The 16,575-nt window shown below is 47.7% G+C and overlaps 1 protein-coding gene across 2 annotated transcripts in view; it reads left to right on the top strand.

Moving 5' to 3' along the window:
• The window catches only part of ARHGAP22 (Rho GTPase activating protein 22), a 180,557-nt gene that overhangs the window by 154,385 nt on the left and 9,597 nt on the right, over window positions 1–16,575 (top strand). For both annotated transcript variants that reach the window (XM_074999409.1, XM_074999408.1), the window contains exons 5-6: window positions 8,290–8,422; window positions 16,332–16,405. In XM_074999409.1, the coding sequence (XP_074855510.1) occupies window positions 8,290–8,422; window positions 16,332–16,405 (207 nt within the window). The remainder of the gene's footprint in view (window positions 1–8,289; window positions 8,423–16,331; window positions 16,406–16,575) is intronic.

Below are 16,575 nucleotides of genomic sequence, written 5' to 3'. Positions count from 1 at the left end.
GAAATTTTGAAAGAGCTTGGAAAGCTAAAATCCTCGTGAGAGAATCGCTTGGATATTACAAACAACCATATGATAGGTGCGAGAAGCCAAGCAGACAAGTATTTTATCGTTTTTTCGTCCAGCCACCCCTGCTATTGCTGCTGCTGCTACTTGTGCTGCTTCCAAGCCTCAACCTTCAACCTCTGGCATCTCTTGTCCTCCCATTGCAATGGAAGAGGAAGAAGAAGAAGGCGACGACGATGATCCAGAAATTATGGAGTGTGAAGAACTCAGCCACTCTTCATCCTCCTCACCTTTGCCTTCATTTTCCACTCCATCCTCACCAATGCCACCATCACCAACCAACGAACAACAGTGACTCTCCTCGCAGTCTCCCTCGCCTCATCCTCTTGCCTTTCCACATGACGACAACTTGTTTGTTGAGTGTGATGTTGTTTGCATTGTTTTCATTGATGTATTTTGTCTTTAATGCAAAAAAACCCAAACAGAACAATAAAGGTTGAATTACATAAACATTGAGTATCATATGTATGTTTTGTTTGTGAGCATAGTCATAAGTGTATGGTGCGTAATAGCTACGAAAGCTTAACGAGAGCAGGTAAACAGACATGGAGTAATTAGTGAAGGGAAAATGCCTTGTTAGGTTGTGTTATGATAACTAATGTTAACTATTGAAGTAACTGTGTCCATTTTAATGGGATTTGGTGGTGTTTTAGCATAAATGGGTGTCAATTTTGGGGCTCAGGAACGCATAAAAAATTTTCCCATTGAAATTAATGGTAATTACGTTTTTGACTTATGAGAATTCGCCCTACGAGGGGTTTTTTAGGAATGAATTACCCTCATAAGGCACGGGAAGACTATTTTATATTAATAAGCTCAGCCCCAACAGAGGGATATTTTTGAGCATATGAAGCCTAGGTTGAAGTTTTTATTTGTGCAGCCCAAGAGGGGAAACTGAGGCAAGCTGGCTGTGGCAGGACATCAGAAACTTGAGGCCCAGGGGAGGCATCTGACCCCATTAGAGGAAAGCATGGGCCAGGGCGATGTTCAGCAAAGGCCTTGGGCTGTGCATGGGCAGGGAGCGTGTATTTTACTAAACTGGTGAGCCCCTGCTTGTAATGAAGTTCTGGTCCCCCATGGCTAACAAAGAGGTATTCGGACTGGACCAGGTGCAGAGAAGAGCTGCAGGGGTTATCTGCGGAATGGAGAACGTCCCTCTGTAGAGGAAACCCCATGACCTTGGCTAGTTCAGCCTGACAAACGAAGGCCGAGGGAAGAAAGGAAATACATCATAGGGGTGAATACCGAGCAGGGGAGGAGTTCTTAAGCACCAAGGTGGACCCAAGAACAAATGGCTCTAAACAGGTCACCATGAAGTTTTAGGCTTGAAATTGGACCAAATTAGAGTAGGGTGAGTCTGGAACAGCTTCCAAGGAGGGAGGGCAAAAAACGAAAAAGTCCAACTGGCTTCAACATTGAGCTTGGAGGGGTTGATAAAGTGGGACAGACTACAATGGTGAGGAGCCCAATGCCGAGAGAGGGGCACCAGGCAGGGGGCGCTGTGAGTTACTGCAGAGAACCCTTCCCAGGTATCTGGCTGGTGGGTCTCACCCACAAGCTTAGGGTCTGACTGACCCTTGTTTGGGCCTCGGGAAGGAATTTTCCCCTGAATCGAGACTGGCTGAGACCTTGGGGAGATTTTCACCTGCCTTGGTGTCGGGTGCAGGGCACTTTCAGGTTTAAGCTGGTGTCAGTGGTGGATCCCATGTAATTAAGTATGATGTGAGGACTTCAGGGGCACAGCCAGAGGTGAGGGGTCTGTCACAGGATTGGGTGGGGGGAGGCTTTGTGGCCTGCCTCATGCAGGTCAGACTAGGTGATCACGATGACCCTGTCTGACCTTAAAGTCTGTGAGCCTGAGCGTACATAGGCGATGGGGAGCACGTGGGCCAGGACAGAGCCCAGCTTTGCTAAGGGGAAGAGGAGTGGCCAGTGTGGCTGAGACGGTGGACAGCAGGCAAGACAGCTGAGGCAGACAGCAGCATGTGGGCAAAGGGAGTGCACCCTGTCGAGTGAAGGCTGAGGGAAGTGCTTGGGCAAAACCGCTGTGCAGTGTAGCTAAGGGTGAGTTTCAACGTCCATTCCTCTGCCTGCAGTTTCCATTCCTCCTGTCCTTCCCTGTTTGCCACAGAGGGTCATGCATCCTGAGGTGAACGCTTTTCTGCAGCCTCTAGGGATACCCGTTTGCCTGCTTTTGGGGTTGCATGGGGTGAAAGGGATCCCCTCTGCATGACTCCCAACCTTGCTAAGAGGCCTTGTTTGCACACAGCACCATCCAAGTGTTGCATGTCTGACCAGGAGGAGCAGAGGAGTTGGCCCTGCTCACAGAAGGGGAGGAGAGAAGATGAGCCTGGCAGATTACTATGGCTCCATGCTCTCTTCTGCCCCCCCTCCCCAGGGGCAAGAATGCCCCCCCCCGCCCCCTTCCTCCAAGTAACACCCAGCCTGGGCAAGAGGAGGGGCAGAAGGAATCCTGGAAAGGGGCTGGATTCTGCAGAGGGGTCTGACAAACTCTTGTGGGAGCAGAGAAGGAGCTGCAAGGGGGCAGAGCGGAGAGGGGGGTTGGGCAGATGGGGCAATAAACGCAGAGCTGATGGAAACAGGAGGCTCGATTGGGTCTGGGCAGAGATGTTTGTTTTTCTGGTGTTTACTGTCATTGCACAGATTTAATTTAGAAACATTTCATGTCCATTTAAACGTATTGGTGCTTGATTGTGTTGAGGCATTGTGACTTCCAGTGGTACACTTTGAACCAGGCACTTAGATATTTGTGTAACCCAAAGTACTTCCATTACAGAACTTGATTGTGTGCTGCCCAGTACTCTTCTGAAAAAGGGACCGTGCAAGGAAGTGGCAAACTTTCAAAAGGAAAACTAGATGTCAGTTAATGTCTTGTGAGTTTGCCTTCTCATTTTAATTAGGTTTAATACAATTAATATCATCCTGATTTAATTGCATTACAGTGTATTTGTATAATTAGTTGTTTGCATGACTTCATTGGAATATGGTATTCTGTTTGTCATTAGGCAGTTGGGGGTGGGAGGACGTTGGTAGAGAGAGGGAAAGAACTGATTATGCAAGGAAAGGCACCTGAAAGATAACGTCTTCAGACTCCCATCCGATTTAATCCAGCCCTGTGTGATCTCCGAGGGTAGTTATTAGAACGGCTGCAAAAGCACAGGCAGTAGGGCCGGGAGGCTGATGCTAATCTTCTGTATGGAAGACATGGGCCTTTCAGTAACCCCAAAGATCCACCGCTGTGTATCTTGCATGCCAGAGGAAAAACTGAGAGGTTTGGTGGGGTTAATACCATTACCAAAAATGCTGAAGAAGCTGAACTCAATAGAATGGGGTGTTGTTGCAATGATGAGGATGTTCCACTCTTCCAGTTAGTTCCCCATAGTCACCAGGCACATTTTTCTTAGGAGTCTTTGAACATGTCAGAAGTGGGCAGCCAGCTGCAGTAATGTATTTAGATTCCCAAAAGGCCTTTGACAAAGTCCCGCAGAGGAGATCACCGAAGTACCACTAGAGCAGTGTTTCCCAAACCAAGCTCTGTGGAGCACTGGTGTTCCGCACTATGTGAATAGGTGTTACGTGACAAGATTTTGATGCTAGTGATATTTTTTTGTCTAAAATATTAAATATGAAATTGTGTGCATCAAAAATACTAAGATATTTGAATAGTATTTAGATTGTATGTATATTATTTATAATGTATTCATAATAGTATTGTTGTTATGCAACTCGCGCCAAAACAATGAGTTGATTCGTATTGTTTTGTCACAAGTTATGTTCAGAGAAATCATGTGATGATGCACCTGATATGAGGATCCAACTCTCCAGCATTACTCCTAATATTAAGTGGATTTGTGATCAAAAGATGCAACTCTCCTCATTTAAAAACTGTCAAATGTTACTTTTTATTTTCCAGTTATTTTTACAGAAAATTACAAGTTTATAGAGACAAAGTTTAAAAATATTTTCCATACCTAATTTGTTTTGCATACCTTTTTCATAATATTTTTTAAGCTTTAAGGAAGAACAGTCATTTTTTAAACAATATTGTCCTATTTTTGTACAAAAGAATGACACCAGCCATCCTTCTTTTGGCTGTTGTATTGTTTAGTTTTGGGTTTGTATTTAATTTTTATACTTAATTATAGGGCTGCTAACCGTCCTATCAAAAGGACAGTTCTTTATTCATCTGATTTTTCTCTTTTGTCTTTTTTTGTAAAATAAGTCATCTAAAAAACCAAACTCTTTTAAATCGACTTTTGAGCATTACGTGCAGTAATTATTTGATATGTAACCCTCCAACCTGCATGGATGTGTTCTGTTGATATATTCCAAGCCCAAAAGTGTTCCGTGCCCAGTTTAGTTTGGGAAATGCTGTTAGTCAGGGGTGAGAGGCAAAGAATTGCCCTGGATCAAAAACTGTCTGGGAGTCAGAAGGAAAACAGGAGAAGTAATGGTCAGTTTTCATCATGGTTAAAGGTTAACATTGGAGAGCATCAGGGAGGGCCTATGTTCTTTGCTTGATTTAGTTCCATTAATTAATTACTCATGATCTGGAAAACTGGGGTGGGAGGGGTGGGGGAGGGGGCAGAAGAGCAGCAGGGTGAGAAAATTTGCAGAACTAGAAAGGCCCAGAGGGAAAATTCAGAACAATCTCAGCAAGCCAAGGGAACGGGCAATAAAACTCAATGTCCATAAATACAGAGTGAGGCCCATGGGAGGGATTAATAGAAATTACTCAACCCTTACAGGGGTTTTAATTGGTTCTCTCACTCAAGAAAGGGACTTGGCTGTCACTGCTGACAGGTCAATGAAGACCTCTGCTTCAGGGGCATCTGCAATCCAAAAATGAAACTAGTAGGGATGTCTTGCCATAAATGGATGAGGCTTACCAGTTACGGTTAACCATTGGGGGCTGGAGCAGCCCCTCACCCACCTTGGACAGGGGACTGGTCAGGCCTGTGGGGCCTGCTGTGGGCTGGGATGTTCCAGCACGGCCAGAGCAGCCCTTGTGCATCTCTCGTCTGTAGCAGGCCCAGCCTAGAAATGCTGTGGGCAGGGACATTCCAGCGTGGCCAGAGGAGCCCCTGTCCACAGCTGGGGGGTGCTTCAGCTAGGCTGGCACAGCTCCCCACCCCACCCCCTCCTGTTTAACCGGTTAACTAATTAAAGGGGATCTACATCCCTAAAAGAAACCTTCAGTGATGGTGATTCCACAATCTCTCTTGGAAGTCTATTCCAGAACCTAACTATCCTTCTTGTTGATTTTTGACCAATGATCTAATTTGCCAAAGCAGTTTGGAATTCTAAGAGTGCCCTCCCAGTTTAGTGTCATCTGTGCACTTTATATGCACACTCCTCACTCTGTTCTCCAAGTCATTAATAGAAGCATTGAATCATACCAGACACAAGACAGACCCTGCAAGTCTCCGTGAGATAAGCCCTCCCAGTTTGACAGCAAACCACTGATAATTAGTTTTGAGTGTGGTCTCGGTTTTGCATCTATGTTGTAGTAATTTCATGTAGAGCACATTGGCTTAGTTTGCTTATGGGGCTCTCAAGAGGGACTGGATCAAAAGCCTCACTAAAATCAAGATCTATCCCATTTACTGCTTTTCCCCATCCACGAACCAGCAATTCCATCAAAGAAGGAAATTAGCTTTGTTTGGCATGATTTGTTCTTGACAAATCCATGCTGGTTAGTCCTGATAACCTTCTTATCCTTTTAGTGCTTACAAACTGATTGTAATAATTGGTTGTGGTATCTTTCCTGGTATCAAAGTTGGGCTGACTGGTCTATAAATCCACAGGTCCTCTTTATTCCCTTTTTTAAAGGAAGTTATGGTGTTTGCCCTTCTTGAGTCCTCTGGGGTTTCACCCACCCGCCATGTGTTTTCTCAGCTGCTTCAGCTAGTTCCTTAAATACTCTAGGATAATTTTCGTCAACCCTGATGGGTTGAATACATTTATTTAACTATTGGTTTAAGCTGTTCTTTCCCTACTTTGGCATGTGTCCCTTCCCTCTTCTTAATATTCATTGTGTTGAGTAGCTGGTCACCCGTCACCGTTTTAGTAAAGAGTGAAGCAAAACAGGCAATAAACGCTTCTGCTTTGTGTCCTCAGTTACTAGCTTTTCCTGCTTTTCTCTTTTTCTTTTCTTCATCTTTCTCATGCTCCTAATACACTTAAAGAACTTCTCACGGCCTTTCATGTACCTTGCTAGTATATCTCCTTTCTTGTCAGCCTTTCCGATTTTCTCCCTCCATGCTGCGCTGTTCTTTTGTTCTCCTTTAGCAATTTGTCCATGTTTCCTCTTTTCGCAGGGTTCCTTTGTAGGATTTTCAGAACATTAAAGAGTTCCTGGTGGAGTCGCATTGGCTTCTCGCTATTCTTCCTAGCTTTCCCAGCATCAGGGTGGTTTGCAGTTGTACTTCTATTATCACGTCCTCAGGAAACTGCCACCTCTCCTGCTTACCTTTTCTCTCTTGGATTTCTTCCCCTGGGATCTTACCTACCCATTGTACAAGGGATTTTTTTTGCAGTCCATTGGCCTTATTCTGTTGTGCCCAAACGTTCCTTTCCTTAGGATCTTAAAATCTCTCATTCACCCAAATTGCCTTCCACCTTCTGATTTACAACCAATTCCTCCTTGTTTGCTGTGAAACCACTAACCTTTTGGCTGAAAGCAGTTTGCAATCACTAATTGCACCATAGAGGCAGCTGACCTTCAGTCTACTCTATGACACAGCTCCATCTGGATCCTGAGTGCAGCAGTGAGCACCCTGCCCCCACTCTTTAAAAAGGCACTGTAGATGTAGAAGGAAGTTCAAAGAAGAGCAGTGAGAATGATCGAGGACCTGGGGGGCGGGGGGAACCTCTTCTGAGGAGAGATTGAGAAGATTGGTATTGTTACCATTGAAAGGAGATGAGTAAGAGGACTATGGTAAAAATCTCTAAATTGAGAATGGTCTAGAGAAAGGAAATTTTGAGGGTGGGAAATTCAAAACTCATACAAGTAAATATATGTTTGTCCGGCATGTGATTAAACTGCGGAACTCATTGCAACAGGAATCTTTTGATATCAAGACTTTATCCAATTGCTAATTACTAGAGACTGCGATGGGACCTATGGGGGTGGCGGCAGATCACTCCACAGCGGCTACTGCTGCGTTCTGACACCATCCTCTGCACCTTCTATTGCTGGGAACTGTCAAAACAGGTCACTGGGCCAGTGGGACTATGGAGCTGAACCAGACAGGCAGTTCCCAGTACATCCTCTCCCAAGCACTCTGCTTTGTGTGCAGACCACTGATTTCAGTCTGCCCATCCCGTGACAAAGGCTCCACCTCTTTCTGGGTGTGCTGTCTGCAGAGGATGATGAAGACAGACAGCTTGTCCCAGAAAGCAGAACCCAAGCAGAGCCATAGGAGTTGTGGGAGTGAAGCAGAGATTCTGCTCCAGTGTGGAGTTTGACACAGCAGGTGCCAAGCGGCCTGGCTTGGGGGGGCAGAGGGCCCAAGCCAAAGGGGGAACCCAGGCAGGAGGGTCACTTGCCATACTGCATGCAGAGCAGAGCTGGACAAAGACACAGCTCTGAGTGGCTGAGTTCTGCTGTAACAATCATGGCGATGGGCACTGGCAGGGGAGAGTGACAGTTATAGAAAGAGACAAAGGTTATGCTGTCGTGCCAGAGCCTGTAGCAGTTTGGGGTTTAGAAAGTAGAGGTTTCTTTTCAGTGCAGCAGGCGCCAGGGCACGCTCACCTGAGCAGCGCCCCTCTGCTCTCCCCACATCCTAAGGGTCCACTCCCCTCCACCCAGCTTTCCCCGCTCACCTGGCTGCACGCTCCTGCACAGATCTGGAGATTTTAGGGCCTGCCTGTAAGCAGCTGAGCAATGGCAGTGCTTGGCAGTGCTTTCCTCACTGGTCTCGTGCTGTGTCTGTCGGACTCTGTGGCGAGGCACAAGGGCGTGAATTCTGCCACCGGCCACAGCGAAGTTGCGCATGTGCTCCCAGAGGGTTTGCCAGACAATTTTGTAGTCAACTCGCTTGTGTGGGTTGGCCACTTGGCAGGACTGCCCTCCTCAGAGCCTGTTTTTCCACACAACTCAAGCAGGGCCTGTTGGCCCCCTCCCAGGGAAGGTGCGAAGGCTGTATGGGGCAGTTGGCCTGCAGGTTTCTAAAATTCCCCCCTCTCCTCCTGTTTCAGCAACACAGATGTTCACACGGTGGCATCGCTCCTGAAGCTTTATCTCCGAGAGCTGCCAGAGCCTGTCATCCCCTTTGCCAAGTATGAAGACTTCCTGTCTTGTGGACAGCTGCTCTCCAAGGATAAGGGAGAGGTCAGTGCTCCTTCTAACATGCCTCCTTTACCTCAGTGATGTTGAGTTGCCAGCAACAGCCTCTCCATTTTCTCCTCCTAGGCCTGAGCCAAAGCCCCCTGACAAACCTCCCCATGACTCTGATGGGCTTTGAACCTTAATGTTATAAGCTCTAGCCTGGAGGCAGCATCTTTTGGTTAGTCTTCAAATCCTCCGGTTGTGCATGTTTTTCAGGTCCTCTTGGGGCTGCATCTGTTCCTTCATTTACAGGGCCATCCTTGAGGTGTTGCCATAACAACTGGGGGGCAGGAGAGTTGGGTTCTGTCCCTTTGCCTCAGTGTCTATCTCTTCCCTGGGGACAACCGTTCCTACCTTGGGCACAGGGAGATTTTTCCAGCTGCTGTTTGTCAAGGGCTTTGAGTTTCTCAGAGCAAAGGAGCCAAAAAAGGTCATACTATACAATCCCGTGTGCGTTTGAGGGGGGAAATAACACTCAGTACCTCTATGGTGTGAGGGTCTTTTCTTCAGCATCTTCCCTACGATATTCCGAGCAATGGAAGGGGCTGAAGGAGCCCTCCTGTGCTCCAGCGATGAGGGAGATTTGGGAGGATTGGTTCTGCTGGGTACTTGTTAGAAGGGGCAGGATCAGTGACACAGTGATACTGATCAGGTCCATCCACCCTGTGCCCGTCAGCGTGTCAGCTCAGCGCTGTACAGGTCGCCATGTCAGAGCTGCTGCTGCTGCTGCGAACGTGCCACTTGCTGAGTGGGGATTTTACAAGCCTGATTCTAGTGTCAGCTGAGGGTTGGTTCACCTCTGCCATGTACTGCAGGCGGTCCATAACACACACCCGTATCTCCATCTGTTGGCTGCTCCTAATGGCCTGTAGTAAAACCCCTGCTACTTATAGCAAGTTACATAGTTACTCTCTAACTCAAGTGCCAAAGTAACAGAGAGAAAGCTCTGCTAGTGATGGGAACTTTCTGACTCACTACAGGGGCTCGTCTGCATACTTGGCTCAATCTAATCCTTGATCTTCCCCCCCACCCCTCCACTCTCTGATTTGCTCACCTTGATTATCTTTTTTCTGATTTGTCCTCCTTGATTACTGTTTTTGGTTCTCTGTGTCTTAAATATTGAGTCTGTTCTGGTCTGGCTATGGTCTGAAGAAGTGAGTCTGTCCCAGGAAAGCTCACCTAATAAACTATTTTGCTAGTCTTTAAAGTGCTACTTGACTGCTTTTTGTTTCAAGTGGCAAAGGTCTGTGTAGTGATGCCGATGGTCCTGGATTTCAATCACTGCTGATCATGTACCATCATCAGAAAGAGAGTGGTGCAGCTGCCAGGCCTGGATTCTGTGTTCGGCACACAAATTTCTTACACTAGGACACTAGCTGCTCTGCTGCCTACAAAGTCACAGCACTATCCCTGGTTTACTTCAGTCGCTGTGTGGATTGGGTTTAACTTGCACAGACGAGAGAGAGAGATCTGGATTCCCAAAGCAGACTCAGTGCCAAGTCCTGCAACCGTCATTGAGTTTCCAACTGTGCAGTTGGCCTGTATTTGCCTGTTCTGGATGTACTTGTCCGGAAAGCAGCATCTGAGTTCCTTTTCTGCGAATGAAGTAGATCTATGAGGAGAGGCCGAGAGATTTGGGCTCATTTAGTTTGCAGAAGAGAAGAGTGAGGGGCAATTTGATAGGAGCCTTCAACCTCCTGAAGGGGGGCGCTAAAGAGGATGGGGAAAGGCTGTTCCCAGTGGGGGCAGATGGCAGAACGAGGAGCAATGGTCTGAAGTTACAGAGTGGGAGGTGTCTGCTGGATATTAGGGAAACAAAACATTTCACCAGGCGGGTGGTGAAGCACTCGAATGTGTTACCTAGAGAAGTGGTGGAATCTCCATCCCTAGAGTTTAAGTCCCAGCCTGACAGAGTCCTGGCTGGGATGATTTAGTTGGGGTTGATTCTGCCTTAGGTTGGGGGCTCGACTAAGTGAGCTCCTAAGGTCCCTTGCAGCCCTAGGAATCTGATTCTATTATCCGATGCGGCACAGAGTAGAGCTACTGCCTTGGTGTTGTCTTTAAACCACAACCGAAAACGTGCTTGTCGCAACTTCTTAGCTGTCAAAATTTTGAGTCTCGAGGTGGGTTGTTTCCTGGAAGGGACTGGACCACATGCAGCAAGGAAAGAGATTTCCTCAAAGTCATCATGTGCCCAGGGGAACAGACAGCCCAATGTAACATGAAACACAGGCCAGTAGAGCTGGCTGCCACTTATTTGGAAGGTTTTTCCTGCTGAAAAATTCAGTTTCGTTGAAACTGAAATTTTCCAGGAGGGAAGTGTTGATTCTGATGAAAAATGTCAGGCTTCCCCTGGTGATTTTTGAACCCAAAACTTGTATTTGGAAGTCTTGATTCAAAACAAGTATACATTTTGACGCCAGCTAACAGTTTTTATCAACAAAATCTTTGTTTAGAATTGGATATTTTCACTTAAAAAAAAATGTCAGCTGGCTTTTCAGGTTGAAAACAAATAAAATGGCAAGGCATTTTAAGTCAAAAGGTCAATTCTAAACAAAACCTTTTTTGTTTGGAAAAGCCCTAAATTTCGTGGCCTGTTAAACTAAAATGGAAACTTATGTTTTGTTTCAAAAAGTTGATTTTGAAGAGGTTTGAAATTTTCCAGGGGAACTTAAATATTTTTGGACAAAGCTTTTTGATTGAAGCTTTCACACATTTAAAATTGACCCTGGCAAAAATGTGTCTGATTCGCTGGACCGTTCTGTTTTGAACGGAACTGGATATCCTTCTATGAAACATGAGTGCCACTCAAGGCAACTACCCGCCCCCCGTCCCCACTCCAGCTGCAGCAAACAAGCCTCTGAAACTGTTTTAACCTTTGTGTGTGGCATCCCAGCTTCTCTTCCAACACTGGCCTTCGCCCCTCAGCTCTGGTATAGCTGCAGTGGGCTGCTATTATCCAGACAGGTTTTTAATGGTGTCCTTGAATGATGGTAAAACCTCCAAATGCCCTAGTGTGGCTATGGTGCTGTAAATGGGACAAGGGTAGGAGTAGTCTTTCTCTGGGTATTTTCATGCTTGGGTTTTGGTCCTAGCCAGTGCAGGGCACTGCCAAGGTGTGAGAGAATGGAAAATTAGGGGTACGCATTAAATCTAGAGATGTAAAATCCTGTTTAATTAGTTTACCAGTTAAACGGGTGAGGACAGCCGGGGATTGCTCTGTCTGGGCTGGAAAAGTCTGCCGGGAGTGGGACCCGCCAGGCTGGGAGTAGCCCCCTGCCCCTGGCCGGTTAACCACTAACATCCCTATCTGAAACCTTGTAAAAATCATTTTGGGTTCAGGCCAAACTCTCCCACTGGTATTTTTGGCCTCTCCACTTCCTCAGGGAACGTGGCACTCAAGCAATTAAAGAAACCAGTAAATGGTTTTGAATATTTACAAAGGGGTGGGGGTGAGGGTTCGTTTTAGTATTTGGGGCAAAGATTTGAGTTAACTTTGCTGAACCCTGGTTCTCCTAGGCCAGGCTTGGGGTTCCAAGGTTGCCCTTAGGCTCGTTTTGCTCCTTGGTTATACCTGAACCAGTCCTTGTGAATCAGCCTGCAGATCAGCACACGGATGTCTATGCTAGCCCAGCGAGTTGAGCCATTAATAAAACACAGCGTACCAGTAAGTGAAAGAGCACCAGTGCACTTGGCTCTCGTGGGCGATCCCAGCCATCATGCATGGCCAGGGTTATCCGACAGTTACTGTTGGGCTCCCAGCATTCAAGAAGGTGGGTTTCTCTCTTCCTGTGTAGTGCTGCTGGCTCCAGGATAACAGCCATGCTTGGTCTTGTCGTCAGTGGGTGCCAGCCTCTGACACAATGACCAGTGCCCCTGCACAGTCTGCAGCACTAAAGACAGAAGTTTTATCTGGCAAATATCGTTCAGTGATCAGCTCAAGGACACCATCTTTTTAATCCCGTTTTCTCTATTTACAGACTGTGGGCTCTGCATCAAACAGACCCTCTAACTTAGCAGAAGGATCAGCTCCTGCTCCTATTGCAAAGCTGTGGACTCAGTCCTGTGGGCATGGAGCAATTTAATGAAACACAGCCAGATTCTGCCCTGATTTAACTTTCTGAAGTACACCATTTCGCACATAGAGTGAAAGCCAGGGAAGAATTTGTCCTATGAGTTCAACTTCTTTCAATGCAGCCCATCTCTATGCAAGAGTTATTTTACTGTATCTTTATTCACTTTTTTCACACAAGTCATTTACTGCTCCCATAACACAAGAACTAGGGGTCACCCAATGAAATTAACCAGCAGCAGGTTAAAACAAACAGAAGGAAGTATTTCTTCACACACAACACAGTCAGCCGGTAGAACTCCTGGCCAGAAGGTGTTGAGAAGACTCGGAGTGTAACAGGGTTCACAAAGGAACTCGATCAATTCATGGAGGTTAGGTCCATCAATGGCTGTTAGCCAGCAATGGTAGGTAGGCTCGGTGTCCATAGCCTCTGTTTGTTAGATGCTTGCAATGGGTGACGGGGTGGATCACTTGATGATTGCCTGTTCCTTTTATTCCCTCCGGGGCACTGGCATTGGCCGCTGTTGGAAGACAGGACACTGGGCTAGATGCACCTTTGCTCTGACCCTCACATGGCCGTTCTTAGATTAACTTAAAAAAAAAGCTGAATTTTCATCCCAAACTTCATCTTCAGACGGTCAAAAATCCATAGTTGGCATTTTTACAAGTGTCTGCTGGCTTCTGGGTGCCACGGGTGTTCACATCGTTACAATGGCCTGATTTTCAGGAAGTGCAGTAAGCATCCCCTAGTCTGTTACCCTTTCATGTTTGATGTACTGAATTTTGCAACTTCATGTTGGACGGTACGTGCTTTTTAGGCTGAAGGAGAAAGGCTGCTCACTTCCTGAACTGCAGAGCAGGGAGTTTGTTTCGCTTCATAAAAGCCGAGCGTGCTCCCTGTCCCATGCACCACCCCAATATTCTTTGCCCACCTGCGTGTGTTGTCTGACAGTTCCAAGCGGGGGTTTTCTGACTTTGGAAGAGCCCTGGCAGACTACTTAGGGTAACTCCGGCTGCTTGCTAGGCACGGTGCACACTTCTGTTGCACAAACTGTGGCCAGATTTGGGGAGTGCAGAGACATGGTACGGATCCCAGCTGTGAGCTGACTCTTGCGGGGCCTGGGAGATGATACTTCCCTTCCCCTCCAGGGGCTGCTGAAGCTAAATCCTTTGAGGTCTGTCTGTCTGTACAGGACTTTGAGATTCTTGCGTGTAAGAAAGATGTCACAGAACTGCAAAAACAACAGGAAGTCCCGTGGCACCTCATAGACTGACAGATATTTTGGAGCATGAGCTTTCGTGGGCAAAGACCAGCTTCGTCAGATGGAAGAACTGCAAAGGATCGTTATCAGTAGAAGTGACTTAAGCCTCCTAGCTGCTCTGCAAGGCAGGGGTAGTGTGGTGTTACAGGTGAGGAAATTGAGGCACAGAGGTGCAGTGCCTTGCCTAAGGCCAGGGGCAGAGTTAGTACTGGGAAAATGGGGAGATGCAGAGTTAGGGCTAGAAGAGCTGGGGGATCCTGCTGTCAAATAGGTGATTCCATAAAACCCCGCTGGGAACTGAATTTGCAAATGCAGGAGTCCGCTTCTAGCCTGCCACCCAGCTGTGCAGATAAAGAGCTACTGAAATGGGAAAAGGTTCAGAAAAGGACAAACAAAAATTATCGGTGATGTGGAACTGCTGCCAGATGAAGAGAGATTAAGAAGACTGGGACTTCTCAGCTTGGAAGGAGGGATAGGATAAAATCATGACTGGTGTGGAAAAAGGAAATAAGGAAGTGTTATTTACTCACTCCAAAACATAAGAACTAGGGGCACCCACTGAAATGAACAGGCAGCACTTATAAAACCAACAAAAGGAAGTACTGCTTCATGCAGCACAGTCAGTTTGTGGGATTCCTTATTATAATCTTGAAGATTATATTATTCGGCCACAGGTCGAAAAAGAACGGCCAGATTCCTGGAGGATAAGACCAAACCGAGCAGGGATGGTGCCCCGTCTGCTGTTTGTCAGAAGCTGGGAGTGGATGATGGGATGGATCGCTCCATAATTCCCTCCTCCGTTCACTCTCCTGGGCGCCTGGCATTGGCCATAGTCGGAAGACAGGATGCTGGGCTAGATGCTCCTTTGGTCTGACCCAGTGTGGCTGTTCTTAGGAGTTTTGAAGGCAGCCCTGTGCAGGTAACATTCTGGGGGGGAGGAATAAAGCTGCCAGTCTGTCATGGAGGTCACAGGTTCTGTGACTTCTGGGGATCTGTGACTTCTGCAGCAGCCGGTGCTGCTGGCCTGATAGTCCCTGAGCAGCTGAGGCAGCCCCTGGGCCAGCTGCCTGGATTGCACCACCCCTGCACCCTCCTCCCCACCGGCAGCGGGAGTTGGGAGTGTGCTGGGGCTGGGGCACAGGAGGGGGGTGAGGGCTCTGGGCAGTGCTTACCTCAGGAGGGCTCCCCAGAAGTGGCAACATGTCCGTCCATCCCTCCCCCAACCCTCGGTGAGCCCCAGGGGCATGCTGGCTGCTTCTGGGTTCCATACAGAGCCTGTCAGGCCCCCTTCTCCCCCATCCACCAGCAGCAGTGGGGATTCTGGGCAGTGACGGCACGTGCAGCACCCTGGGCCCCAGAGCATCCAGTTCTAGTGGGGGCTCCACAGCAGAAGTCATGGATTGTGAATGTTTGGTTATTGCCCATGACATTCACTAAAAATGCCCTGACTGAAACAGAGCCAGTGCCAGCAGCACAACAGGGGCAGCTCCTTGGAGCCCAGAGCACATGGCTTGCTCACACAAAGCCTCTCTGAAGTGGGGGTGTCATGAAGGAGTGCAGGGAAGGGGTTAATCTTCTGAGGTAACATGAATCCCAGGTGAGCCAGTGGGTGTGAAGTAGTTCTATTTGAACTGAGAACAATTGTAGTTCCCAGGGCTTTTGTCTGTCTGCTGCAGGGAGAAAGACCTAGAGGGGAGAGAGCTCCCAGGCAGTGGGACTAAAATCAGAAATATCCTCACTATGCAAAATCAGCCACAGGGATGTAAGTATCAGGGAAATGTATAGACAGACGCGTTCGGGTTTGTGGTTATTTTCAATGTGGATGGACTGTTGGCGTGTTACCTTGTTTTGTTGTTGGCTGCTCGGGTTGTTTGGTGGTGTTTGACTTGAGCTTTTCCCCTTGTAACTTTTAAGCTGAATCCCAGGGAAACATTTTTCTCTGCACGCAACCCAGGATTTGTCTTCTCCCGTTTTGTGAATAAATCACCGTTGTAAGCAACTGATCTGATTTCTGCATCCTAAGAGGAGCCCGTGCCTCAGACCAAATGGTCAGCTACTAACTTACAGGTTTTTGTGTTCAAGCTCTCGTCTCAAGGGAGGGTTACGAGCTTGGAGCATCCCCACAGGCATAGGTGAGAGTGTCTCTCCTTGGGGTTAGGTGTTTTTTTTTTCTCTCTCACTTAGTGGTGGCAGCGAAACTACCCCCAGGGCCAGGGAATGTGTGACCCTGGGAAGTTTTAAGGTAAAGCCTTTTTACAGACAAGGTGCTTAAGTCTCTGTGGGGCCCCACTTTCTGCACTCGGAGTGTAGAGGTGGGGAGGAGCTCCTGACAGGGTGTGTGAACGCTGGAAGCAGGGTGCAGCTGCAGGATCTCTCCCCACTCCCTCCTGTGGTAGGGTGAGGCATCCAGTTTGCTGTGGGTGACAGGGCAAGCCCACCCCGGGGTTCAGCGCAGCACCATGCTTTCAGAGTCTGGGGCATGGGCTTACCTCCGGGGGGAAGCCTTGCCCCAGACTGCAGAGGAACAGGCTGCACCCTTCTCCACATCACAGTTCTCGTTGTATGTCTCTTCCTGTAGGGCACTCGAGAGCTGGCCAAACAGGTGAAGACCCTGCCCCAGGCAAACTACAACCTTCTCAAATACATATGCAAGTAAGTGGCGTTAAGAAGGTCCAGGAACACCAGCGCGGCTAAGTTGTGTGTGGCTTCATTCGTGATACCACATGCCAAGTGGATAATGAGCTAATTTGCACCTAACTAAAGTCTTGCTTTACAAATGGAGTCAGTGCTCACACAGCTCTGGTCAGTGAAATGCTCCATGT

The sequence above is a fragment of the Carettochelys insculpta genome, chromosome 7 (genome assembly GCF_033958435.1).
Source record: "Carettochelys insculpta isolate YL-2023 chromosome 7, ASM3395843v1, whole genome shotgun sequence".
Classification (NCBI taxonomy): Eukaryota; Metazoa; Chordata; order Testudines; family Carettochelyidae; genus Carettochelys; species Carettochelys insculpta.
Note: the sequence above shows the minus strand (reverse complement) of the source record. Positions and strands in the feature narration are given on the sequence as shown.